At 40.5% G+C, this 27033-nt stretch overlaps 1 protein-coding gene across 3 annotated transcripts; it reads left to right on the top strand.

Annotated features, from left to right (window-relative positions):
- The first annotated feature begins 491 nt into the window (after positions 1 to 491).
- On the top strand, positions 492 to 26167 carry LOC117546257 (zinc finger protein 678-like). 3 transcript variants are annotated; one of them, XM_034216431.1, is made up of 4 exons: positions 492 to 802; positions 3304 to 3339; positions 4862 to 4927; positions 24764 to 26167. In XM_034216431.1, the coding sequence occupies exons 3-4, from the start codon at positions 4895 to 4897 to the stop codon at positions 25604 to 25606; spliced, it is 876 nt and encodes a 291-aa protein (XP_034072322.1). In that variant the 5' UTR covers positions 492 to 802; positions 3304 to 3339; positions 4862 to 4894; the 3' UTR covers positions 25607 to 26167. The 3 variants fall into 3 exon arrangements, with proteins under 3 accessions (XP_034072322.1, XP_034072314.1, XP_034072332.1); XM_034216423.1 differs by lacking the exon at positions 3304 to 3339; XM_034216441.1 differs by lacking the exons at positions 492 to 802; positions 3304 to 3339 and adding an exon at positions 1903 to 2036.
- The last annotated feature ends 866 nt before the right edge of the window (positions 26168 to 27033 follow it).

The raw sequence follows: 27033 nt of genomic DNA, 5'->3' as shown, positions 1-27033 counted from the left end.
TTTCCCAGCGTCGGTGAAGGTGGAGGGTTGATTTGCATACAAAAATGTTCTCTCCTACTCTTTGTTCTCGCTCAGAGAGAGTGGTTGTCTTCATCAGTGAGACGAGTTCATCTCAGCGGTTCGGTGCAGATTTGGCGTGGCGTCGGGCGGAGGTAACACTTTTGTGTCCTACCCTATACAAAGTCATTCAAACTAGCTGCACCCTTACCAGCTTTGATAACACTTTAATGATCAATAATTATATCAAAACCTATATAATGGAAAACAAATGTATGATCACAAACAAAAACATTTTTCCCAACGTTTAAAATCCGCCATACCAGTCCCATATGTATATATATATATTATTATTACTATTATTATTATTATTATTATTATTATTATTATTATTATTATTATTTATTTTAATACCGTTTTTCACCAAAGAGAGAAAGTGAGTTTAAAAGAAAAACTAAAATCCCATGATGCATTGCGGTGGTTCGTTTCTAGCTTCCGGTCCTCAGCAGCTAGAGGTTGCTAACAGACGTTGACGCAGATTTTATACCTTATGTAATGTGTTTAAGAGACTTTTAAAACACATACACATACTTAGTTTATCCTTGGAGGGTGATTTATCCGTGCTTTTATCCGTTAAACCGTGTTTTTGTTGCTTCCCGTTCTTTGTTCGTAGCTTTTTATACCACGTTGCTAATCGGTAAACATAAGTAAAGGCATTCAAGGGAGATTAGTGTGTTTAACGGCAGTGTTTTATCAAGGAGAAGAAAGACTGAATAACCAGGACGAAGAGGAAAGCGAGAGAGAGGTAACATCCTTCAGAGTGTGGACGTGTGTGTGGCCTAGCATTACTATAAGTGTGGGGACCTAAATCTGTTTACACAGTCACGTGTGGGGACACATTGGAGGTCCCCATGAGGGGAATCATTAATTTTAGGGTGAAGACTTGGTTAGGATTAGGGTATGGGTTAGGCATGTGTTGGTTATGGTTAAGGTTAGGATAAGTCTCCAGGAAATGTGTGTGTGTGTGTGTGTGTGTGTGTGTGTGTGTGTGTGTGTGTGTGTGTGTGTGTGTGTGTGTGTGTGTGTGTGTGTGTGTGTGTGTGTGTGTGTGTGTGTGTGTGTGTGTGTGTGTGTGTGTGTGTGTGGGTGTGTGTGTGTGTGTGTGGTGTGTGTGTGTGTGTGTGTGTGTGTGTGTGTGTGTGTGTGTGTGTGTGTGTGTGTGTGTGTGTGTGTGTGTGTGTGTGTGTGTGTGTGAGAATTTACTCCAGGTGGAACTAAAGTTTGATTTAAGAGTTGATTATGTTTCACATCATTGATCCAAATCTGTGAAGTAACTAAAGGTATTCAATACATGTAGTGGATTCAAAGTACACAATTTACCTCTGAATTGTAGTGGAGTAGAAGTACAAAGTAGCATTAAATGGTAATAGTGTTGACAGACCTGCTGTTCAAGGGGCCGTGACAGACCTCACTTTTACCGTCATTTTGGGGAAAAGAACACCGACAGGCTGATCAGGAGCCCGATTTAGATCTGATCTGCATGCAGTTTGCTTTTCGGCCAGTTAAATCGAACGGACTTGTTTGTGCAGATGTGAGCGTCCTTAACAACGGTCAATAAATCCTTGACAGCGGTCTGTCTGTTCTGGATTAACAACGTGTCACGTGTTCTGAATTGACCAATCAGAATCGAGTATTCAACTAAGCCATGTAATAAGTCTCGATAATGTCTTATCAGACAGGTCCCAAGGTGGATAGAACGGCATACGCAACGCTCTGGGGGGTCAAACGGCTCCGTGTGTACGCCCTATACGATCATTTTCTGATAATGATGAGGCAATAGCCCCGCCTCTCCCCACCTCTGCTGCTCACCCCCGCGTCAAAGTAAACTGCACACTGAATTCAGATTATTTACCTTTCTCTCGATATGGACCTAAACTCGAGTGAAGTCTAATCTGACAGGACGGAGACACGCAGCTCTGCTCACCTGCAGCTCCTCCTGCTGTGATGCAGCAGTGAACTGAGCAAAACACACACTTCAAGTAAGATCATCACCTTTAGCTATTTTAATTACCTCTCAAACTACCTAAACTAGTTAGAAATATGTTTATTATGTTTACTGTCGGCCGGGTCACTCATTACTGGATCAGCTGCTGCATGAGACAGACACTGACGCTGTCAGAAGAGAGGGAGGAAAAAGAGAGGCTCCGTGTATTTTATTATTATATTATATAGATTCGTTATTCATTTGTTTTAAAGCTCAATAAATAACAAAGAAGACCTTTGACCGGCACTTTTATAATTTTGTCTGGAATATTTAAACTTTAATACACGTTGACTGGCGAAAAACTCTGCCCGGTTCCCTCGGCCCCCACCGCGGAGAATAAACAGAAGGGCAACCATGACAACCATGCTTCTTCGCTGCTTTTGTGGAGGAAGTTACAGCGCCACGTACAAGCTCCTGCATATGTACTGCAGGCTTCTCCAGCGGTTGGAGCTAAACGGATCTGTCTCGTGTGGACAGACACTATCCGGTGAATATTGCGTGTGGACGGAAGCTTTTTTGCGTTTGCGTTAATCCTATGCGTTTAGCCGTTTTCGTCCTCGTGTGGCCGGGGCCTAAAGCTTAAAAGTTCCAACCACAATTCTAAGAAGGCGTTGTTTGTTTTGACACCTTGACAACGGTTACAACGATTGAGGACAACAATGCACACAGGATGAGTGAGCTGTGTACAGACTTGATGATTTTAGGTCCAACATCCAGGAGCAACACATCTTAGAGACAATAGAGACAGTTTTGTTAAGTTTGTTTCAGTTAATAGATTACATTTGCAAATTTTAAATTGAAGTTTAAAGAAATCTCAATCCTAAGTGACATTGAAAATGTGTTTTGCTTTCATACAAATCTCATATTCCCTTTTGTTAAAAGTGCATATCATTACTATAGTCTTCATTTGTTTAATTTTAACTTTACATTTTGTATTGATTCATTAAGTAAGAATTGAACATATGTGACCTCCTTCTCACTCAAAGATAGAACAGGGGAAACCACCTGATGCAGAGAGGGAGGAGGGAAGAGGCTATAAAAGATGAGTGAAGAGAAACGAGAGAGCTTGGGGGGACTTTTTTAGGCTTGATTTTGGGTCTTTGGCTCTTTTAGACGGCTCTAGGGGGCTCACTTGGGAACCTGTTGCTTTTGTAACGGGTGTCCTTGTAAAACTTTTGTATCTTTCTTTTGTTATTTTTTGTATCTTGTAAAACCTTATAAAACCGGTTTGTACATTTCGACCCAATTCCTGTTCTCTCTAGTGGTCTCTGAAGGTATCTGCTTGGTCTTAGAGTAAGGTAAGAATACCCTTCCTTGGAAAAGGCTGACAGTAGTTGATAATTTGGACTTGAAATTGTTTAAGGGAAATAGAAACCCTGCTAAGGTTAAACTGTAGTTTCATATTGGTTACTGTGGTTGATGTGGTTTTGATTGATGCTGAAATATGACATGTGCTCTGCTGATGTGGTAATATCACTGCTGTGATATTGGTGTTTGACTCTGGCTATGTTTGATATTACATTTGCATTGTTTTAATTGGCATAACTGGTTAAAAGAGGGGGTTAGGGATTGTGGGTCCTGAAGCTGCCCTAATTACCAGGGAGTCTCCCAACAACACTGGGTTTCTCCTCCAGGGACAGTTTAGATACTGCTCTTGGGTTCTACCAGCCCACCAACACCTACTGCACTACACACTCCGTTTTGCTATCCTGGCGGTTGGACATCCACCACTTTAGTGCCTGAAATAAGTGATACGACGAGCAGCTGGTGTCAGAGGCTACGCTGTTAGCTGCCCCCCCAAGCAGATTACGGTGATTTTGCGTTTAGATTCTGGGGTTAGTCCTAAAGGTAGGACGGCCGTTTTCCGGAGCCTTATCAGCATCGGAGCTCGGTATCGGAGACAACCTAGATATCAACGTTGGTTGTTAGATTCCTTTTCAATAGTAAAGTACAAGTACCTCTAAATAGTACTTAAGTACAGTACTTGAGTAAATGTTAGGGATGGGTATCGTCTGAAATATATCGATTCTGATTCTGCTTATCGATTCTAGTTCTTATCGATTCCCCGTTTCGATTCCAAAATTATGAAAGAAAGAGGTCAAACGTTTAGAGAACAAAAATATCTTTATTCTTTTAAGCTTTAGATGACATTTTTACAAATAAAAAAAAAGACATGCAATACAAATGTATTACACAATAGCTGTGCTTTATTTCAACTGAGCTATGCCTGTGGCAAGCTATTAACTTGCCACAAGCATTACACTGTGCCTTGTCTTTTTCTTTTTTAGTGTAGTGTAGCCACACTTTAGAGCGTTTACGAGATCCATCTTTGGTGTTATGAAGTGACTGAGCTCGTGAACTGTCCACGGGAGGGGGCGGGGGGAGCCTCGCTGCGGGGCAACTGTGGACCTCTGTCCCCTGTCAGCGCAACTTACATGATGCCGTTTAAATAAAGTTAAGGGCGGTGCCGGCCGCAGCGTAGACGTGATTCTCCAGAACACACAGATGGCCAGTCCGCCCCTGTATTCCACCGGGTCGCCGCAGCGCAGACGGACCCGGTGGAATACAGGGTCTACCGCGTTTAGGAACCGTTAAGCAGAACCAAAATTGTGTATTTTGTATGGGTACCCGGTACCCAGCATTTTCTTATCGGTTCTCACCTGGAACCGAGTTTCGGTTCTCAACCCTAGTAAATTTACTTAGTTACTTCTCACCTCTGCTATTAACCTAAGACGTAGCTGTAGATTAGTTTTGTTGTGTCTGTCGGTTGTATTGAGTTGTCTTGTTTTGTGTCAGCTGTAGTTGTGTTTATTATTTCAGAGACACAGCCGGAGAAGGAGCACTGAGAGCAGCATGGAGGAGAACAAAAAGACCCCTGGAGCTCAGGTCAGTGCACTTCATCACAATATATTCCAATAGTTCCAACCCGTTTAGAAAATACAATATTAATGCACGATATAGGTTAAAACATTACTGTACTATGGGGTTAGATTTGTGTGAACATAAAAATAATATTGTGTGTAAATATGTGATTTTGTAAATGTAAACCATCCACAAATGCATTTAAAAGATTTGCAAAACTCACAAATACATTTGCAAATGTAAAACGGATCTGCAAATAGGCAAAATATTTTCACAAATAAAATAAAAAATCTGTGAATACTATAATTAATTACAAATAAACAAAATAAATTTGTGAATATCTCTTTAACATTGACAACTTTCGATCAGGCATTTGTGAATAAAAAATGAGCTTGTGGATCTGAAATCTCTGCTTGTGGATCTGAAATCTCTGCTTGTGGATCGACTTTTTACACACTGAGTTTTGAGACAAACTTTCTGCCGGTCTCGACCGAAATTTGATCGTGTCACTCGGAAACCACGTAATGGCCTGCTGATGATGACATTTCCACATTTCAAGGTTTCAAAGTAAGAGTATGATGGTTTTCCTCTGGAGTCTACGCTCTCAGCGCTGTGTCGAAGTGCGCATATTCTACATATTTAATCAGATCTTTTTGATTATAAGGAGTACAAATGTCATGCAGATAACCACCGAATCGCTGGAACTGTAGCTTTCCAGCGGTACCTATTGTGAGACTTTACCCGACTCACAGCAGCCAATAAGGCCGCTCAAAGCAGCTTGACTTTGCGTTACCCTGTGTGGGATTGGGTTGTATCGTATGTCGTTCAAATAAATCTCGGCCGGGGCAGCTGCAGCTATGTTGGTGTGAAATGACAAATGGACACTCAAGAAAATCACTAAGGACCTACCAACCAAGAAAAAAACATAAACCACGTGTCTTTCATCAGTTAACGTATGTGAGAAAACAAGAGAGAGACTGAGAAATGGCAAAAAAAAACATAAGTTACCGACACGCTAGAGATTATTTTCGCTAGCAGTAGTGAAAATGGAGCATCGGAACCAGAAGCCATCGACTCTTCTGAAGAAGAAGAATACAGGGACAACAAGGATCCATTTGGACATGGGTAAGTGTCAATATTACAGCAATAGTGTAGCTACTTTCACAAAATAGACTCTCAAATAGTAAACTTTTACTCTGTGTAAACGTTTTTTATGTGTAAAAGTTATTTTGATGTGTAAAAGTGAGGTTACATGTGTAGACGAAAAAATTATCCTTTATTCGTCCCACAACGGAGACATTTACAGTGGCTATAGACATGTATTTTATCATACTGTTTTTTACAGGGGGGACTTTGTTATAGATTTATTTATGTGTGTCTGATTTTATACTGAATGTAAAGTAACTGGAAATACCTGTGTGTGTGTGTGTGTGTGTGTGTGAGAGAGAGACTCCTGCCCCACCTCCCAAACTTTGTTTTTAGTTGTGCATTGTTATTTGTGCTTAAGCAACCTGCCACTTAGTAGTAATTATTGTCCTACATTTTAATTTGTTTTACAGAGAGGTTTCACAGCTGCCTGGGCCTAGTGGCCCACAGGCTGCGTTTATCCAGCAGCCAGAACATCCACCTGTGCCTGCCCCCAGGTCAAGATACACCGTGGCTCAAGGGCCTTCACCAGAGCCATCACCACCAAGGACCAGAGGACCAGCATCACTACAGCTGCCTCCACCTCCATCTGTGGCTGCCACCAGGTCAAGATACACACGGCACAAAGGCTCCACCACATCCATCACCATCAACCCAGCCAGCAAGGAGGTCTCTTCGAACCCACGTACCCCCCACACAGCCACCACCATCAACCCGGCCAGCAAAGAGGTCTCGTAGAGCACACGTAACCCCAACACAGCCACCAGCAGCCCTGCATCATCACCCCCACCTGCACAGCAGCCAGACCCACTGTCTTGGAAGACAGACAAAGACCCTGCCACAGCTCCCCTGTCTTTTCATTTATAATGAGTAGTTGGTTGAACAAGTTCTGATATTGTAAATAGTAAGATTTTCCAGTTTCTTATATTTTTATTAATAGTTGGTTGAAGAAAACATATTTATAATAAATAGTTGGTTGAAAAAGAGTTATAATGCTGAATTTGTATTTGTACACATCACACAACCTTGGTATGTCATATGAAGTCATTCCGGCAAGGCAAGTTTATTTATATAGCACCTTTTAACACTTTTCAAGTCGATTGATAAACAACTATTTTTTATAGTGTGTGTATATATATGTTTTTTTTTAATCAATATGTTTATTGATTTTCAGCATGCAAAAAAAATCACATATATACACAGGACAACTACATTACATTAAAGAAAAATAACAACACTAATTTAAACTGCCCCAGGTTTGTTCAGAAATTGAGATAGGTCGTTATTCTTGGCATGCTGTATAAAACGTCCCCAGACCTTCTGGAACAGTTCTTGTTTGTCTTTGAGAATGTAAGTGATTTTTTCTAGAGGCAGACATAGAGAAAGTTCCCTAAACCAATGTGCAATACTAGGTTTGCCCAACTTTTTCCATGTTAAGGCAATCACTCTTTTTGCTTGTAATAACAGATATCTATACAAACTTGTTCATAACGCTGTATCAATCAATCAATGTTTATTTATATAGCCCAATATCACAAATGTTACATTTGTCTCGGTGGACTTCACAGTTTGTACAGAATATCAGTATGGCAATACGACACCCTCTGTCCTTAGACCAGTGGTTCTCAAACTTTTTCTGTCAGGCCCCCCCTTTGGAGAAAAAAAAAAGTCGGGCCCCCCCAACACAAGTCAGGCTCAGTGGCGGCGCCAGATATTTATTTTGGGGTGCTGTGGGGTAGCTTGACGTTTCATAGATGGTGCTCAAACATTTAGGGTTTCCCATTAATGTACCAGGCGCTACAGTGGAATGTTCTACTGCAACACTCCCCACGCAAATACACAGTGTGACAGTTACAATGAAGGCTTGAGGCATATAGGTGTAAGCAGGGGTAAAGTGCTACTTTTATAGGTGGTGTGTGGACCTCACATAGGGGGTCCCCCGGGAAGATTTATTTTTAAATATTGAAGTTAAAAGCATCAATATGGTGCACTTTGAGAGCAAAATGAAGAGATCTATAGATATATCTCTCAACACCCATATGAAACAGAACTGTAAACAGATTTACTATTTCTTTATGGATATTTTACAAATTACCCTTTTAAACTTAAGCAGTAAACTTATAATTGTTTACATTAATGGTGACCAAAACGTTTGACACCCACTGAGATAACACTGAGAGAGTCCTTTAGCTCACTGAATCTCTCTGTCTGACAGGAGAGGACTCTCCTCCACTTTGTTGTTGAAAAAACTCCTTATACGCGTTAGCGTAGCTCCCTAGCACAAGAAGCTAACAACAACGATCTCCGCTCTCTCTCTCGCGCACACACACACAGTGCCAAGCTTTAATGAAACACAGAGACCCAGACCCTAGACGTAATAGTACTGTACTGCATCATATTATTTTCAAATCAATAATTTTTCAATTTATGAATTTTTTTTTTTTAATAGCCATTTTTCCTCCTGGTCTCTCGCGCCCCCCCTGGCATGCCTCTGCGCCCCCCTGGGGGGGGCGCGCCCCCCACTTTGAGAACCACTGCCTTAGACCCTCACATCGTACAAGGAAAAACTTCCAGAGAAAACCCACAGTTTAAAGGGAAAAATGGGAGAAACCTCAGGGAGAGCAACAGAGGAGGGATCCCTCTCCCAGGACGGACAGACGTGCAATAGATGCCGTGTGTAAATTGAAAAGATAATGCATTTGCAACATAGGTAGTCCAAATGTTTGGAAATGCATGTGTGTATAATAGGAAGATGAATCCACGAGGATATCCATCCAGGACTTATGATCCAGGACCACAGCCACGACTCAAGATCCAGGGCTCGCGATGCAGGACACAGGAGCGCAGTAACAGGATCATCCATGACTCCGGATCCCGGCGTATATAGACACCAAAAAGAAAGAAATTTGGGGAAGCTGGGTTAATCGGAACATGAGAGTACACAGGTATAGACAGAGAGAAGTAAGATGTCTCCCTACAAACTAAGCCTATATCAGCAAAACTAGGGGCTGAATCTAATCAGCCCTAACTATAAGCTTTATCAAAAAGAAAGGTCTTAAGCGCACTCTTAAAAACGGATAGGGTGTCTGCCGCCCGAACACAAACTGGAAGCTGATTCCACAAATGTGGAGCTTGATAAGAAAAGGCTCTGGCTCCCATTGTACTTTTAGAGACTCTAGGAACAACCAACAACCCTGCATTCTTGGAACGCAATGCCCTAGTAGGACAGTAGGGTATAATGAGTTATTTAAGGTAAGATGGTGCCTGCCCATTAAGGGCTTTGTAGGCGAGAATAGTTTAAAATGATATCCTGTGTTCTATAGGGAGCCAGTGTAAGGCAGCCAGAACAGGAGTAATGTGGTCCCTTTTCCTAACTCTGGTTAGTACATGTGCTGCAGCATTTTGAATCAGCTGAAGCAACTTAACTGACTTCTTGGTACACCCTGATAATAAAGAGTTACAATAATCCAGCCTAGAAGTAACAAATGCATGGACTAGTTTCTCTGCATCGTTTTGAGGCAAGATATGCCTAATTTTGGCAATGATGCGGAGATGAAAGAAGGTGGTCCTTGAGATTGATTTTATGTGGGCGTTAAAAGATAAATCCTGATCAAATATAACACCAAGGTTCCTTCCAGTCTCTTTGTAACCCTATATATTGTTAAACCCTTTAATCAGATCCATAAGGCCCGCTATAGAATTCTCCAGATTTCTAAGGAAGAGAATCACGTCATCAGCGTAAAGAGCTATTCGATGGTCAAACCCTCTCACATGTATGCCTGTAATCATTGTGTGCTCTCTCAGAGCAATAGCAAATGGTTAAATTGCGATTAAAAATAGAAGGGGGGATAGGGGACAACCTTGTCTACAGCCCCTACCGATCCTAATCGGCTTTGATATGATATTATTGGTAATTATTTCTGCATACGGGTCATTGTATAAAAGTTTTACCCAGTTACAAAAATTCTCCCCAAAACCAGAATGGTCAAGAAGTTCAAACAAATAGGACCATTCCACCCTGTCAAAAGCTTTCTCTGCATCTAATGCCAAGAGAGCTGTATCTGGGGCCCCCCTTTGGTCATGTAAAATGTTCAAAACCCGTCTCAAATTGTGAAATCCCTGACGTCCAACCATGAACCCATTTTGATCCTCTTTTATAATTTCCGGCAGCAGGTATTCCAGTCTCCTTGCCAAGATCTTACAAAGTATCTTCAAGTCTGAGTTTAGGAGGCTGATTTGGCGCATATTTTCCCACTTATCATTTGATTTCCCAGGTTTTGGCAGGAGTGTGATCAGCGCCCCTCTCAGGGTGGGAGGAAGTATTCAATTTTGAATAGATTCAATAAACATTTCCAAAAGGGGTGCCTTTAATTTCGCTTCAAAAATTGTATAGATGTCAATGGGCAGGCCATCCGGTCCTGCTGCTTTTCCCGATTTCATGTTCTTCATTCCCTCAGAGATCTCCTCCCAAGACAAGACTTTCTCTAAATTCAAACTTTCCTCATCCGATAATTTGGGAATCGTGAGGCTATCTAAGAATGGACTCTGGATCATTGTCCCCTCGTCTATTTCAAAGCTTTATAATCTTTCATAATAATCCCTGAACGCCCCATTTATTGCCACAGGGTCTGCAACGGTCTCCCCCTTGTCGTTTTTCAGCACAGTGATAGTTCTTTCAATTTGAAGTTGTTTTATACGCCATGCCAGGATTTTACCTGACTTTTCCCCTTGATCAAAGATGGATTGTTTAAGCTTCAGTAAGTTAGCTGCTGCTTTAGAGGCTGATATTTCATTATATTGTGCTCTTAATAGTAACAATTCTTGGTGTAATTTAGGACAGGGATTTCTAAAATAAGTGTTTTCCATGGCTTTATTTTTGGACTCTAATAATAGTATTTGTTGTAAGGCTTTTTTAGATTTGGAGCTCGCAAAGTTAATAATCTGACTCCTAATATAAGCCTTAAACGCTTCCCACCTGGTACTTGCAGATGTTTCAGAGGTATTAACCTGTTAAGCCCGAAGGTCCCCGCCGGCGGGGACCCTGTTTTTTTTTTCACGACACTGTGTCTCAGGGCATCTTAATATTTAAAAACCTATTAATGTGTTATACCAGATTAACGAGAAGAATCTCAGCTAACTGACGATACGAACCATTTTTACCGAAACAAAACACAAGTCTCACAAGAAGCGTTAGCATTAGCCCTTAGCTAAAAACGGGCAGATGCTACTTCCGGTGCTAACTAGCAAAAACGATCTTTAAAACTTAATATTTTCTGCACAAACTACATATCATCTGAAAGCTGATACTCCACAAATTATTTTGTTATAAGTATCATCACTGTAGGACACAAACTCACTGAGCTAGCAGCCAGAACAGAGAAGAAAAAAAACAACAGTTTTCAAAACCATAACAATAATTATGTCTTACCGTTGCTGTTTTGTGATCAAAGCTCTTGTTCATGGGAATAACAACGCTGTTTAAGGTTAATCCAATGTCTCTTGTCAAAAAGAACTGTTTCAGGGAGTGGCGCGACCTAAATACTGGAACATTCAGGTAGGTATAAAGTTCAGGTAGGTATAACGAGTGTTTATTTAAAAGAAAATACTTGTTTTTATATACCTAGTGTTATTTTATTGTATAGTGTGTTGGTAAAATATTTGTTGTTTTTACAAACCTACAGTGTGGTTTTATTGTATAGTACGTTGGTAAAATGTTTGTTTTTACATGCCTATAGTGTGTTGGTAAAATGTTTGAAATAAATCTGCCCCAGTTGGAGTCAAATGTTACCTTTGTTTCCGGGTTTTTTTATTGTGCAAATACACCTACACACAATGACCTACAGTGTAGTTTTATTGTATAGTGCGTTGGTACAGTTACATACATACACACCTACACATACCCACACAGCTACACTTACACACCTATACATACCCACACAGCTACACTTACACACCTACACATACCCACACAGCTACACTTACACAGACACACCTACACATATACACACACACACACACACCTACACTTACACACACCTACACACACTAACACACACACAACAATATTAAAAAATAAATAAAAATGATTGAAACAATGATTTTTATAGTCTGGTACCTGAAAAAGGTCAAATCGCACTGATGGAACCAAATGTGCCCAAATGTGCCCAAAGCTTATTCCGCCTGGACTTTATTTTCATAAACCTCTCTAAAAAGGTCAAATGTCACTTGTTTTGCCTCAATCTTGATACAGGGTACTTATTATATGTTATACTTTGGATTCCTAAAGCTTTAGGCTACTAACCCATCATTCAAGGTTGGTCTTCACTATAAGTAATGGGTTTTCTTTAGGCGGAGACAGGAATTTACATTTTTTTGCTATGTTCCATCTGAATTTACTCTGACACAGAAAAAACTATATTGATTCTGACACTTCTACATCCAACTCACAGATGTAACCTTGCTTTGATAACAACAATTATTCATATAAACCTTTTAGAAGTGAAGTTATAGTCATTTGTTCTGGGAATGTCATTTTCGAGCCTGAAACCTGAAAAACAGGCTCGGGGTTTAACAGGTTAAGCGTAAAATATAGATCAATTTGTTTTCCCAGAAAGGCTATTAGGTCGGAGTCCTGTAACCGTTCATGCTGACATTTCCATTTGGGGGGTTCCCTCAACAGCCCTGGATCTACATAAACCATACTGTTCGGAGCATGATCCGAAATCAGAATACTGTCATACATGCAATCCTTAACTTTACATACCAAACTTGCAGAAACTAAAAAGTAATCAATTCGGGAGTATGTTTTATGAGTATTAGAAAAACAGGAATACATTGACAATCCAGGGTATCTATCCCTCCATATGTCCCTCAAGTTTAACTCTTTAATGGACTGGTGAATAATTGTCCTACTGTTGTTGTGAGTCTTGTCTATATGTGAAGCTCTATCTTTACCGGGGTCTAGAGTACAATTAAAGTCTCCAGCTATAATGTATTGGCCTTCGAGAGATGCCAAGATAAAAAACAAGTCGTTAAAAAAAATGTGTGTCGTCCTTATTTGGTGCATAAATATTAACCAGATTAAGACATTCTGTATAAAGAGTACCCTGAATTATCAAATACCTTCCCATTTGATCTGCGATTACCTTTGTGACATTTAATGGAATGGACCTATGTATAAGAGTCATGACCCCTCTCGCCTGGGTAGTAAAAGGAGCTGAACATACCTCGCCCCGCCATCTCCTCCTAATCCTGATGTCTTCATTCAAAGTCAGGTGTGTTTCTAGAAGAAAAATAATTTTGGACTGTAAATCCGTGCCATAACTTGCTTAACCTTTTTAATCTTTTACATCCCTCTACAGTTCCAGGATGTACATTTAATTTCTAGTCCACTGGTCATAACTATCCACTCCAAATGAACTCTTCAAGTAGCAACATATTAAAGCACCCCTAAACAACAGTAACACAAATAATACCAACATATACAACATGGATGCTTCTAAGTGCATCAACCCCAAAACACATACCACCAAGCCCATAACCCAGGCTTCTTCCCCCCTCCTTACTGTACACTCCAGTATAGCTTGATACCACTCCACACTTTGTGGGGAGTAGTCAAACAACACCATCCACCCCAACGTGTAATCTTTCCCTCCTGTAATTCAGGTATCACCAAACTTTATTTTTATTTTTTCAAAACAGTGAACAATTGAGCAGAGACGTCAAGGCACATCCGGCTATAGCTAAGATTGTCCTCAAACTAAATTATAAGTATTCATGTTTATGCCTTAGAACACAGAGAGTAACAAGTGCTGTAAACACCGCTCTGAATCACAGAACAACACTGCGCCGTGGCTGCACCATTCGGTCGTCAGAATGACCCGGAACTTAACAAAGGGATCTAGCGCGAAGTGCATCATGGGGTACCGGTTTGAAACTAAACAAATAACCGATGTTCAGCTAGCACTTTTACGTAATGTTTTCCCAATCACTCTAATGATTATACCATGGCAATGTGTGCATAACCCTTTTAAACATAAGAAAATAAAGTTGTCACAATTATATGCCTAACCTGCATTGAGGTGAAGCAAAAACAAAGAGATATCACAGAGTAGCTTAGCCTTTAGCTATCTGTAGCGTTAGCCCCCAGTCTGGGATCTCCGCTGGTATCCTTTCCCACCCGAACCATAGCATATCAATTAGTCCGTGTTACATGTATATAAAGGCACAAGTTTGTAAAATAATATAGAAAGTATAAAAATATTCAGTATTTTAGCGATTACCTTGCTCAACTCAGATCAGAACGTAGCAGCAAAGAAAAGGATACCAAGGGTGGCCGTTTTTAAATGTTCTGTTCCTTGTAGCCCCGTACGCTAACGGGAGCTAGGCTGGCAAGCTAGCCATTTATTTGGCCTCATAGCCCTGTTCGATCCCGGCATCTCCTCCTCGATTCGCCTGATAAAGGCCTCCGCGTCCGCTGGATTCTCGAAAGTTTGTGTTTTGTCTTTATGTGTCACCAGCAATTTGGCAGGAAGAAGCATGCTGTATCGAATCCACATGGTGCGAAGTTTCTGCCACACGCCGTCAAATTTCTTCTGCTTCTTGTGTATCCCAGCCGCCAGGTCTGGGTAGAACCGGACCGGCCTATCTTTGTAGAGTAGTTGCTTTTTAGCTCTGACCGCTTTCAGCACCGTCATCTTGTCTCTGTCATTCAGGAATTTCATGATCAGTGTTCTCGGGAGCATTTGGATCGGTTCTCCGACCAATTCTGTGTGCGCGTACCAGGGTTAGCTTCGAGTTTAGAGAGGGGATATCAAGGGCCTCCGGGATCCACTTTTCCAGAAATAAGCAGGCGTCGTCGCTTTCCGGCATATTACCAGCCTTAAGTTAGAACTTCTGGACCTTGCTTCCAAGTCGATAACTTTGTCCTCCATGACCTTGTTTTTACTTTCGAGACTCTGTACCTTTGCCTGTAGGTGGGTGATGGTGTCCTCGGTGCCAGAAATGCGCAACTCTGCATTGTTGACACGTTCCATACATTCTCCAACCTCATTCCAGCAATTGCAGCCAATACTCCATCCTGTCTGATGGAGAAGTCTGTTTTTAGGTCTTTGATAGCCTCGAGAATTGGCAAGTTTCTTGTTACTTCATCTTCGGCGTTCCCAACATTCCCATCTGCCATTGTGTTAGCATTAGCTGTAGGTTCTTCACCCTGTATGGACGGGCCAAAATCTATTTTAGATTGGGCTTTTCCGCGACCTCCTAACGGATTTTTTTGGGGGCATCAGGGTATTCTTAGCAAATATATTGCTCACTATTTCGTAGTTTGTTTTTTGGTTTTATATCAGGATTAGTAAGATTGTGCGGAGGAGAAAGAAACACGTCTGTCTAGCGCAGGGGTGGGGAACCTTTTTCCTCTCAAGGGCCATTTCAATTTTTTCCACATCCTCCGAGGGCCGTACAAATTATTGACCTCTGCTTAAAAATACTAAAATCACAGCCCATTCATTTCGCCTTTCTTTCATGCTGTGCAAAGAAAAAGCAACCTCTTAATCCAGATATCTTACCATGACTCGCGCATGCACGTGCACGGTTGTGGCATGACCACCAAAACAGAAAGATATGGACACAAGATGTGTGCAATTTTAGTTTCCTATCCATGTGAATATGATTTAAGTTGGGGGGGGGGGACCTAACCTCCTCTAGGGGGGTCCGGGGGGCATGTTCCCCCGGGAAGATTTTTTTTTTTTAAATGTTGAAGTTGAAAGCATCAATCTGGTGCACTTTGAGAGCAACATTAAGAGATCTATGGATACATCTCTCAACACATATGAAACAGAACTGTAAGCAGATTTTCTTTTCTTTATGGATATTTTACAAATCACTCTCCTTTCAAACTGTATTCTTGTTTATTAATAACAACTTTTTTTGACTGCCATATCGTATTTTATACCTGTTTACTTTATTCTCTTATTTTTTTATAACTATAATGATCATATAAAGATGTGCCTTTACCTCACTGGTTGGAGAAAAAGCTTCTTATATTCGTTAGCATAGCTAGCTAACCAGATGCTAATAACAACAAAGTTATTGACTGTATGATCTGTATGACAGATGAACAGATCGCCACTGGGCTTTCAACTAAAGACAGAGCCATGCAAAAAACTGCGCCATGTGTACGGCTCCTTATGGGTACTGACATTTGTGATGTCCCGGCCCAGAGCGACGTCCTGGTGCTCTCCGGCAGCTCTAAACCCCTGTCGGACGAGAGATATACCACGTGATGACACGTTAGGCTCGTGTTGTGTTCAAGGACCCTGACCGTGGCCAGGAAAAACAGGCACTCACTTGTTTAATTCTTTTGCGGTCTAGATTTCTTATTTTTTTTTTTTTTTTGAGTGAATTACCTCGAGGGCTGTATCAAATTGTCTCGCGGGCCGTATACGGCCCGGGGGCCGGAGGTTCTTAACCCCTGGTCTAGCGTGACGCCATCTTGGAATCGTCTATCGATAAACAACTATTTTACTCGAAATGTACACATTTTAGACATGAATTACAAATGTATATACAGTGTTAGTCATACATTACAGTACGTTTGTGAGCCTAAGACTTTGGTGAACTTAATCTAAAAAATGGATGACATGACTAAGTCAGTGTTTTCACAAGAATTTTGAAGATTTAAAAAATCGGATGTCAAATGTTCAGCTTTAGAGCTAATTATCTCATCACACAGTGCTCTAAGGTGAGTGACTTTATACCAAGAACAGACTGTCCTGCACGCTTTGATATGTAACACACGGGGTGCCATGTATAACAAGTATATTTAAAAGGTGATTTAAGGAGACATCTAAAAAAGACTCAAGAGGGTTAATGCGCCTTTTTTGTATTACTATAATGAACAGTAATACGTTAGGTGCATTCTTTATCACCATCATGTTATAGTGATACAGTTAGTTTGTGTTAGTTTATTTGTTCAATACAGCCTATATCGAGCACAAACATTCGTATGCATTGATGTTGAAGTACTTCCGGATCCCGGGGGGCTACAGCTGGCAGCGAGCAGCCCCAGAGATAACTCTTTTTTCATATTGTTTGTGTATTCATTCAAGCGGGTCAAAGTTACAAAGCACTTCACATCTTATTAATCGGCCTAGTTTTACCTTACCAGTGGTAATGTTATCTTTAAAAAAGCACCGTATTTAGGTCAGCCTTCACAGTAAGGCTGCATTAAATGTTGTAATATTCATTGTGTATACTGTATGTGTATATTAGGGATCGACCGATATGGCTTTTTCAAGGCCAATACCGATACCAATTATTAGTAATCAAGGAGACCGATAACCGATATTTGGTACCGATAGGCTATACATTTGCAGTTAAATCAGAAAATCTTGGTGTCAAAATGTAGAATAACACAAACTCCAACACAACTTATTTGAAATGCATTTAAGCATATATTATATTTAATGAACTTTTAACCCTTGTGTGGTGTTCGGGTCAAATTGACCCGATTTTCATTTTCAATGAATAAAAAAAAATATAAGGATATTTTCGTTCAACCTGAAACTCAATGGCCGGCGCTTATTTATTGTGAAGGACATGTGGAATTTTTATTTATTTTTTCACTTATGAAAAAATGCTCACCCGCATTTATGTCCTTCATAAGAGGTTCGGGTCAATCTGACCCGGATACAATACCAGGACAGACAGACAGAGAAAAACACACACACACACGCACGCACGCACGCACGCACGTGCACACACACACACACACACACACACACACACACACGCATACAATTGTATGCATAGAGAAGCTGTTTGATCCTGTTTTCCCTTGATCTTTACCCTTTGTAGTGTGCACACAAAACTATCCTAGAACATTATAAACATTTTAGATCTTCCAGAAATGTATAAACATTTTACATTTTCTCGCACTGTCCCCCTCGCACCTGCACGCCGGAGGAGGGACTAAACAGAGACATAACCTCACATTACAGTGTATAGTGCAGAACTACAATTATCTATCAACAAAATGGCCAAAAGATATTCTGCTCAGTGAGCCTAATAATGGATGAGAGTGAGTGGAATGCATTAGAAGAACAGGTGAAATGGAACAGGAAGACATTTCTGAAGATGAGGATAATGTGGAGGTAAACTCAGAATTTGACAGCAAATTGGAAGATGAACTTGACTCATAGTCAGCTGCTGGAAGACCCCCACAGCCAGCCGCAAGAAGACCCCCACAGTCAGCTTCTGGAAGACCCCCACAGCCAGCTGTGAGGTCTGTGGAACCTCAAAGGACTCCTAGACACAGACTACATGCAGCAACTGCAACAAGTACATCTGTGCTATACACACGAAGAAGTTCTGTACATCATGTGTTTCCTAAACGGACTTGCCCATTGACTCACATGATGTTCTGCAGCGTCACTTCATCAATATATTTTTCGGATATACTGTATTTTATGAATAGTGACTGTTAATTGTTTTTATTTGCTTTGTGTTTTTATCTGTTCTATGTAATTTATATGGATGTTTCATTCTCTCTATATTTCACAGCCAAATACTTTTGGATGTGTGATTCTTGTGTTCCAATTGCTGATAAATTGCTTTATTTCCTTCAGGGCTTTGATTATTATATGACAGATTAAAAATAATAAACATTAATGAAAACATTTTTCATTTACATTACTCCTAGAAAAGCATAGCAAAATGTAAACTTAGTTTTTATTACAGTGTATTTTTTTTTAACATAAATTACATTTTTATCACAAAAGACGATGGACACTTCCATTATTAAATTTGATCTAGCAAAGAGTATTTTCAAAAACTAATCATATATTTCATTTATATTGTTGGGGAATGAGTTAAAGACAATATATCAGAGTTCCCGTTAGAATATTTTTTCGCCGGTCAACATGTCCGTTAAAGTTTAAATCTTCCGGACAAAATGAGAAAAGTGCCGGTCAAAGGTCTTCTTTGTTATTTATTGAGCTTTAAAACAAATTGAAATGATTCGATATTAAACAAACTAATTATAGTAGATTAACTACATTATTCAAAAGTGTACAGTAATTTACAATAACACGGGAATAATAAACGGAGCGCTCTCTCCCTCTCCTGACAGCCCGTCAGTATCATGCAGCTCGAGGATCAGTAATGAGTGACCCGACAGTAAAACTAAACACATCTATAACTAGTTTAGGTAGTTTGAGAGGTAATTAAAATAGCTACGTGTGATATTCTAACCTGAAGTGTGTTTGTCCGCTCACCGCTGCATGTGATCATGCAGAGCTGCGTGTCGACTAGTCAGCAGCAGCTGATCTCTCTCTCCCGTCAGATTAGACTTCACTCGCGTTTATGTCCATATCGATCAGATCCAGCTAGTTCTAGCTAATGATAGGACTACCTGCTTATTAAAAGACACCTAAACAATAAGCGTCGCTATGCAACCGGGTGAGACCGCAAAATATAGCGTAGCATTATGCATTTGTTAACATACCCCGAGGCATTACCAACAGATCAACGCACAATCAACCCATACAGGACATCTCTTTCTCCACATTAAGTGTTAGACATTAGAATTGACTATGCTTGTCTGTCACATACTCTTTTGTCTGTCACATAAATGGCGCAAGATGCGCAACTGATGTTGTATTGCGCTAAGCGGAAATTATTTTGAACGGACACTTTGACCGGAGAGATTTAGATTTGCCGGTCTTCAGCATATTTTACCGGTCGTAGTCCGGTAATTAACGGCTAACGGGAACTCTGCAATATATATAAGGAATTGTGCATGTTGAATTTAGTTCTGTATTTTTTTTAAACCTTGAAATATGTCCCGGGTCAATTTGACCCGAACATTACCAAAGGGTGCGAAATGTGAACATAACACAACATCTTACAACTGGTTTACTCTCTGTGCCCTTTTCTTTAGTGCAGCCATCTGCAATGAGTTAGAGAGAGACAGAGAGTTAAAAGTGGGGCTGCAGGCTGACATGCTTAACTAACAATAATGCTTCATTTATTATATCAAAACAATGCCTGTCTATCTGGCATAACATCCCAATAAGCTGCTAGCAACTGCAAAACACTAGTGCTAGCTAATGTTTTGAAAAATATTAAAAGTAAGGCTTTTGCAGTAGACCTAACGTTAGTCTAGCCTCATTCTAATATTTTGCTAAACATTTGCTAGATACATGTTGGCTAGCTAATGAGCTTCACATATCAACCTGAAAAACTGCGAAGCTCCACTCGCAGCCCCCCTTCCGCACCACAGTTACTCCGCTGCGAGACGCTGCACGCACCCCCAACTCTGACTGACTTCCCGCGTCCCTTTGTAACTGGGAAACTGATAGAATTGGTGGTGACAGACTTGACAAAGACTGGATTCGTGGACTTGCTCAAAAACGTGGACATACTGTATCTCTCTGATTGCACTGTATAATCTCTTGTAGGTTTTCTTGCCAATAGATAGAGAGGGAGAAAGCTGTCTCTTCATGTAATATTGCCTGCAGGTCAGCTCTAACTGTGAGTAATGTTTTCTGAAGTAGTGGGTTTTTAGGATCACGCATATGCTGTTTCTCAATAGTTTTAAGTTCTGATTGTAAATTATTTTTCTTTTTAATAGCTTTTCTGTTTCTGATGCATGGCTGATTACCCACCCTCGGCAGGTGGCCTTAAAGGCTTCCCATACAGTTTGAATGGAAGACACAGTCTACATTTATTGATATATATTCTTTTATTTTATTTTCAATAAGTGAGATGAATGTGTCTTCTTTTAACAAGGAGTTGTTAAGTCTCCATTGTTTAGGTCTGTTCTCACTAGCAACTAGGAAAAAAGTGAGTGAGGGGCGTGGTCTGATAGGACAATACTATGTATGTCCGCATCCATTACATTTTTAATAACAGAGTGGGATAATAAGAGGTAGTCAATTCTTGAGTAGGATTTATGCACCTTAGAATAAAATGTATATTCACAAGAGAGAGGGTACAGTGTCCGCCACACATCAGCCATTGCCAGTGATTCTAACAGCTCATTGAAGGCACTCGATAGTGATCTGTCCATTGGAAGAGGATGGCCTGGGCGGTCTTGTGAAGCATCTTTTATTACCTAAAAAAAAAGTGGCCTTTTATTGTGGCCAGCCTAAGGCACATCTGTGCAATAATCATGCTGTCTAATCAGCATCTTGATATGCCACACCTGTGAGGTGGGATGGATTATCTCGGCAAAGGAGAAGTTCTCACTATCACAGATTTTTTCAGATTTGTGAACAATATGTGAGAGAAATGGTTATTTTGTGTATATAGAAAATGTTTTAGATCTTTGAAAAAATCTCATGAAAAATGGGAGCAAAATCAAAAGTGTTGCATTTATATTTTTGTTCAGTGTAGATTAAAGTCTCCTCCCATCAAGATAGTGATGTCAGTGTACTTCGCCAAAATGGGGATGAGAGGGCACATAAAGGAAGCCTGCGCAGAGTTTGGAGCATAAATATTCACTAATATGCATTTTTCATTCTGCAATTTACCTCGCAAAACCAGATATCGACCTTCCTTATCACTAACCAAATCAGTCATTTCAAAAGATATGTTCTTAGATATCAGTATACTGACACCTCTCATGCTTCTAGAGCAGGGGTATTCAACTACAATTAAACGAGGTCCAGTTAGAGAATATGTCCCCATGCAAAGGTCCGGAAAATCAAAATGTCTAACTTGCTTTTTGAATTAGTGTGATATACAGTGGGGCAAAAAAGTATTTAGTCAGCCACCAATTGTGCAAGTTCTCCCACTTAAAAAGATGAGAGAGGCCTGTAATTTTCATCCTACGTATACCTCAACTATGAGAGACAAAATGAGAAAAAAAAAATCCAGAAAATCACATTGTCTGATTTTGAAAGAATTTATTTGCAAATTATGGTGGAAAATAAGTATTTGGTCAATAACAAAAGTTAATCTCAATACTTTGTTATATACCCTTTGTTGGCAATGACAGAGGTCAAACGTTTTCTGTAAGTCTTCACAAGGTTTTCACACACTGTTGCTGGTATTTTGGCCCATTCCTCCATGCAGATCTCCTCTAGAGCAGTGATGTTTTGGGGCTGTCGCTGGGCAACACAGACTTTCAACTCCCTCCAAATATTTTCTATGGGGTTGAGATCTGGAGACTGGCTAGGCCACTCCAGGACCTTAAAATGCTTCTTACAAAGCCACTCCTTCGTGGCCCGGGCAGTGTGTTTGGGATCATTGTCATTCTGAAAGACCCAGCCACGTTTCATCTTCAATGCCCTTGCTGATGGAAGGAGGTTGTCACTCAAATCTCACGATACATGGCCCCATTCATTCTTTCCTTTACACGGATCAGTCGTCCTGGTCCCTTTGCAGAAAAACAGTCCCAAAGCATGATGTTTCCACCCCCATGTTTCACAGTAGGTATGGTGTTCTTTGGATGCAACTCAGTATTCTTTCTCCTCCAAACACGTCTAGTTGAGTTTTTACCAAAAAGTTCTATTTTGGTTTCATCTGACCATATGACATTCTCCCAATCCTCTTCTGGATCATCGAAATGCTCTCTAGCAAACTTCAGACGGGCCTGGACATGTACTGGCTTAAGCAGGAGGACACGTCTGGCACTGCAGGATTTGAGTCCCTGGCGGCGTAGTGTGTTACTGATGGTAGCCTTTGTTACTTTGGTCCCAGCTCTCTGCAGGTCATTGACTAGGTCCCCCAGGAGTCTAGTACCAGGAGTCTAGCACCAGGAGTCTAGCACCAGGAGTCTAGCACCAGGAGTCTAGTACCAGGAGTCTAGCACCAGGAGTCTAGTACCAGGAGTCTAGTAGTAGGAGTCTAGCACCAGGTGTCTAGGACCAGGAGTCTAGCAGATTCAGTCTTCCCAGCCTGGTGCAGGTCTACAATTTTGTTTCTGGTGTCCTTTGACAGCTCTTGGTTCTTGGCCATAGTGGAGTTTGGAGTGCGACTGTTTGAGGTTGTGGACAGGTGTCTTTTATACTGATAACAAGTTCAAACAGGTGCCATTAATACAGTTAACAAGTGGAGGACAGAGGAGGCTCTTAAAGAAGAAGTTACAGGTCTGTGAGAGCCAGAAATCTTGTTTGTTTGTAGGTGACCAAATACTTATTTTACCGAGGAATTTACCAATGAATTCATTAAAAATACTACAATGTGATTTCCTGGATTCTTTCCCCACATTCTGTCTCTCATAGTTTAAGTGTACCTAGGATACAAATTACAGGCCTCTCTCATCTTTTTAAGTGGGAGAACTTGCACAATTGGTGGCTGACTAAATACTTTTTTGCCCCACTGTATATATTGAAGTAGCCTGCAGCTTTATCAACGTCTGCATGTAATCAACAACTGACTGCCAATCAAATAAAGAAAGTACAATTCAAAAACAACAATATTTATTGTCAATTAACATTGAACTCTACAGATATACAGTAAAATACTGTGGATATGTGTAATGTTCCTCTCGGGCAGCATTTAAAAATAAAATAGAGAAAATAAATAAAATAGCTTTTGAAAATATGTGCATCTTAAAAGTGCTTAATTTTAGATAAATAAAATTAAGTGTAGCAGCATGAGTTTCCCTTTTTCTTTGTTAACTGTTTCACATCATGACTTAACAGTTTCAGCCGATTATAGAACAATATCAGTCTTTACACATCATAATAATTGAACAGTTTTAAAGTTTCTCTTTCTTTCCCTCTTGTAAGCCTCTCTAACACTCAGAGCTAACCTGTACTGAAGAGCACATGTGTTTGAAAAGCAGGAAATAAAAAAAGAACTCACCTTGTGATAAACTTGCAAGAGAAAAAGCATTTGAGCTCCATACTATTTCAGAAATAATCCTTGTGGTTTAAACAGGATGGCGTTTTATCACAACCGAATTTAACTTTATCTTCGGTAGAATTCTGATCAGGCATTAGCTCCGCCTTCTCTTATTTATTTTTTTCAAGCTAAGGACCCAAAATCTGCGTTTCTCTAACAGGGCTTCAAAAGAGGGGTTTGAGCAATATGAGGCATGGCTACAATGGGTGATCTGTTTGATATTTAGAAAAAAAAACTTTACAGACATTTACATTTACAGACACTTTAAACAAATAGCTCTACACCCCTGGCCGAAATGTCCCTAAAATTAAGTCTGAGTTCGAAATATATCTCAAATAATGTATGAACTGCCATTTTCCCACATAAACATAACAGTGAGCAATGAAACGGTTGTCTCCTGTGCGCTCCTCTTCCTACTTGGCGCACCGGATACTTTCTCTCTCTCTTTTTTAGTTTTTTCATTGCCCTTTAGGAGCATCGTACAATACAAAAACAAATGCAAATATTTTATTTTAAAAAGTAAAGTCCTTTCGAATCATCTGTCTCAAGCCTAAGTCAAGTCTCAAGTCATGAATACCAAGTCAAAGTCAAGTCGAGTCTTTTATCAATGTTAGTCAAGTCTCGAGTCAAAAAATATGCGAGTCAAGTCATGCGACTCGATTCCCCCACCTCTGGTATATACTGTGGTTAGAATGTTGCCGTATTACTGGATCAAATATAATAAACACAAACAGTTAGTACAAGTAGTATGTTGTTAACTGTATATGTATTAAGTATTAAGTTACTTTTTATTGTGTTAACTCTATATGTATTTATGATTTTAGGATTACATTTCTCTCTTTCTCTGTCCATCTGTTTTAGAAACCGAAAGGAAGAGAGAGACGTCACAGCTGTCAGCAATGTGACAAATCCTTTACAACATCTGAATATTTAAAGCTCCACCTGCGTATTCATACTGGAGAAAAACTGCACAGCTGTGAAGAGTGTGGGAAAACGTTCACGACATCGGGTGCTCTCAAAACACATCAACGTATTCACACTGGAGAAAAACCGTACAGCTGTGAAGAGTGTGGGAAAACGTTTACTCAATCAGGTCCTCTCAAAACACATCAGCTTATTCACACTGGAGAAAAACCATACAGCTGTGAAGAGTGTGGGAACACTTTCACTAAATCAAGTAATCTAAAATCACATCAACGTATTCACACAGGAGAAAAACCGTACAGGTGTGAAGAGTGTGGGAAAACATTCACAACATCAGATGCTCTCAAAACACATCATCGTATTCACACAGGAGAAAAACCGCACTGTTGTGAAGAGTGTGGGAACACATTTACTCAATTAGGTACTCTCAAATCACATCAACTTATTCACACGGGAGAGAAACCGTACAGCTGTGAAGAGTGTTTGAAAACATTCACGACATCAAGTGCCCTCCAAAGACATCACCGTATTCACACAGGAGAAAAACCTTACTGGTGTGAAGAGTGTGGGAAAATGTTCAAGACATCAGGTGATCTCAAAAGACATCACCGTATTCACACAGGAGAAAAACCTTACTGGTGTGAAGAGTGTGGGAAAATGTTCAAGACATCAGGTGAACTCAAATCACACCACCGTATTCACACTGGAGAAAACCCATACTGGTGTGAAGAGTGTGGGGAAACTTTTTCTCAAAGTATCAGTCTTACCACTGATAGTTAGTCTGTCCTTAGTCTTAGTCTGTCCACACGGTTCCGTCCGTCCCCGTGCTTGTGTGTCCGGATCGGGAGATGAATGTGATTGGTTGTTGGTCGCGCGCCAGACATGCCCACCAGCAATCTTCAACGCTACAGAACCGTGTGGACGATATGTTAAAGGTGACCTATCATGCAAAATGCACTTTTGTACGTCTTTTATACATGAATATGTGTCCCCGGTGTTCCAAGTGTCAGAAAACACAACCCTCTCTCTTTTCCTCCATACCCAAATCTCTAAAAACGGGGCTGCAACGGATCTGATACAGACTGATCCAGATTTGAATTATTTTCTACATCACAGAAGTGGTGCTCCGCCTGTATGGCCAACTCTCCACCTATCAGGGGAATGTGCGGTTGGGCCACCATCGGCCATTGCCGCTCGAAAGCGCTGGAGACGCTGTAGTAAATATGCCAGGCCTGTAAGTGGCACTGTAGGCTGCCACAAAAGCAGCGAAGAAGACTTCCCGCGCATGGTTGCCATGGTTGCCCTTCTGTTTATTCTCCGCTGTGGCTCTTTTTCTCCCTCTCCGAGGCAAGCGTTTGCTCCTGCTGCTGTTATTCATTGCAATCCCTCCCTCGCTGTAATTCTCTCCGGTTAGTCCACCAGCAGATGACAAACACCCACCTCTCCTTCTCTTCCAAGGGAACGAGGGGACCGTGCGGCAGAGTTTCAGTTAGATTTTTTTTCGCCGGTCAACATGTCCGTTAAAGTTTAAATCTTCCGGACAAAATTAGAAAAGTGCTGGTCAAAGGTCTTCTTTGTTATTTATTGAGCTTTAAAACAAATGAATAATGACTCTATATAATCATATATAAGAATAAAACACGGAGGACAGAGATCTCTTTTTGTACCCCTCTTCTCCTTGCTGCAGCCCAGCAGCTGATCTCAATGCAAGCTCCCCTCTCCTGCAGGGGGGCGTGGTCAGCTGCAGCTCACAGAATCAGCCCCCTGCAAAAACAGAGCTGGAAAGAGCATATAGAGCAAAATGAGGCATGGCTAAAATGCAGGATCTGTTTGGTATTTTGAAAAAAAAACTATATTTATATACTTTATATAGGTATGGCCCTACAATATATTGTTCAAATATAGCATGATAGGTCACCTTTTAAAGTCCACGAGCGAATCCACACCGCATAGTTTTTAACAACAATGAGAGCCAAGCTAGCTGTTTCCTCCTCCTGATGTCCTGAGAGCTGTATTGTTATATTTAAGAGTCTTTCTGAATTGAAATCTGACTAACAGTTGTTTATGTTCTAACCAGCGTTCACACTATACCAACACAAGGCCACATAAATGCTGTTTCTCCCGATTTAATTCATGTTTGTAACGGTTCCTGATCTATAAAGAATTGTTTCACTATGCTGTTTTTAAACTAACTTTCTAATAGCCTT

Source organism: Gymnodraco acuticeps, unplaced genomic scaffold (assembly GCF_902827175.1).
Source record: "Gymnodraco acuticeps unplaced genomic scaffold, fGymAcu1.1, whole genome shotgun sequence".
In the NCBI taxonomy this organism is placed as follows: Eukaryota; Metazoa; Chordata; class Actinopteri; order Perciformes; family Bathydraconidae; genus Gymnodraco; species Gymnodraco acuticeps.
This window is presented reverse-complemented; position numbering and strand designations above follow the sequence as displayed.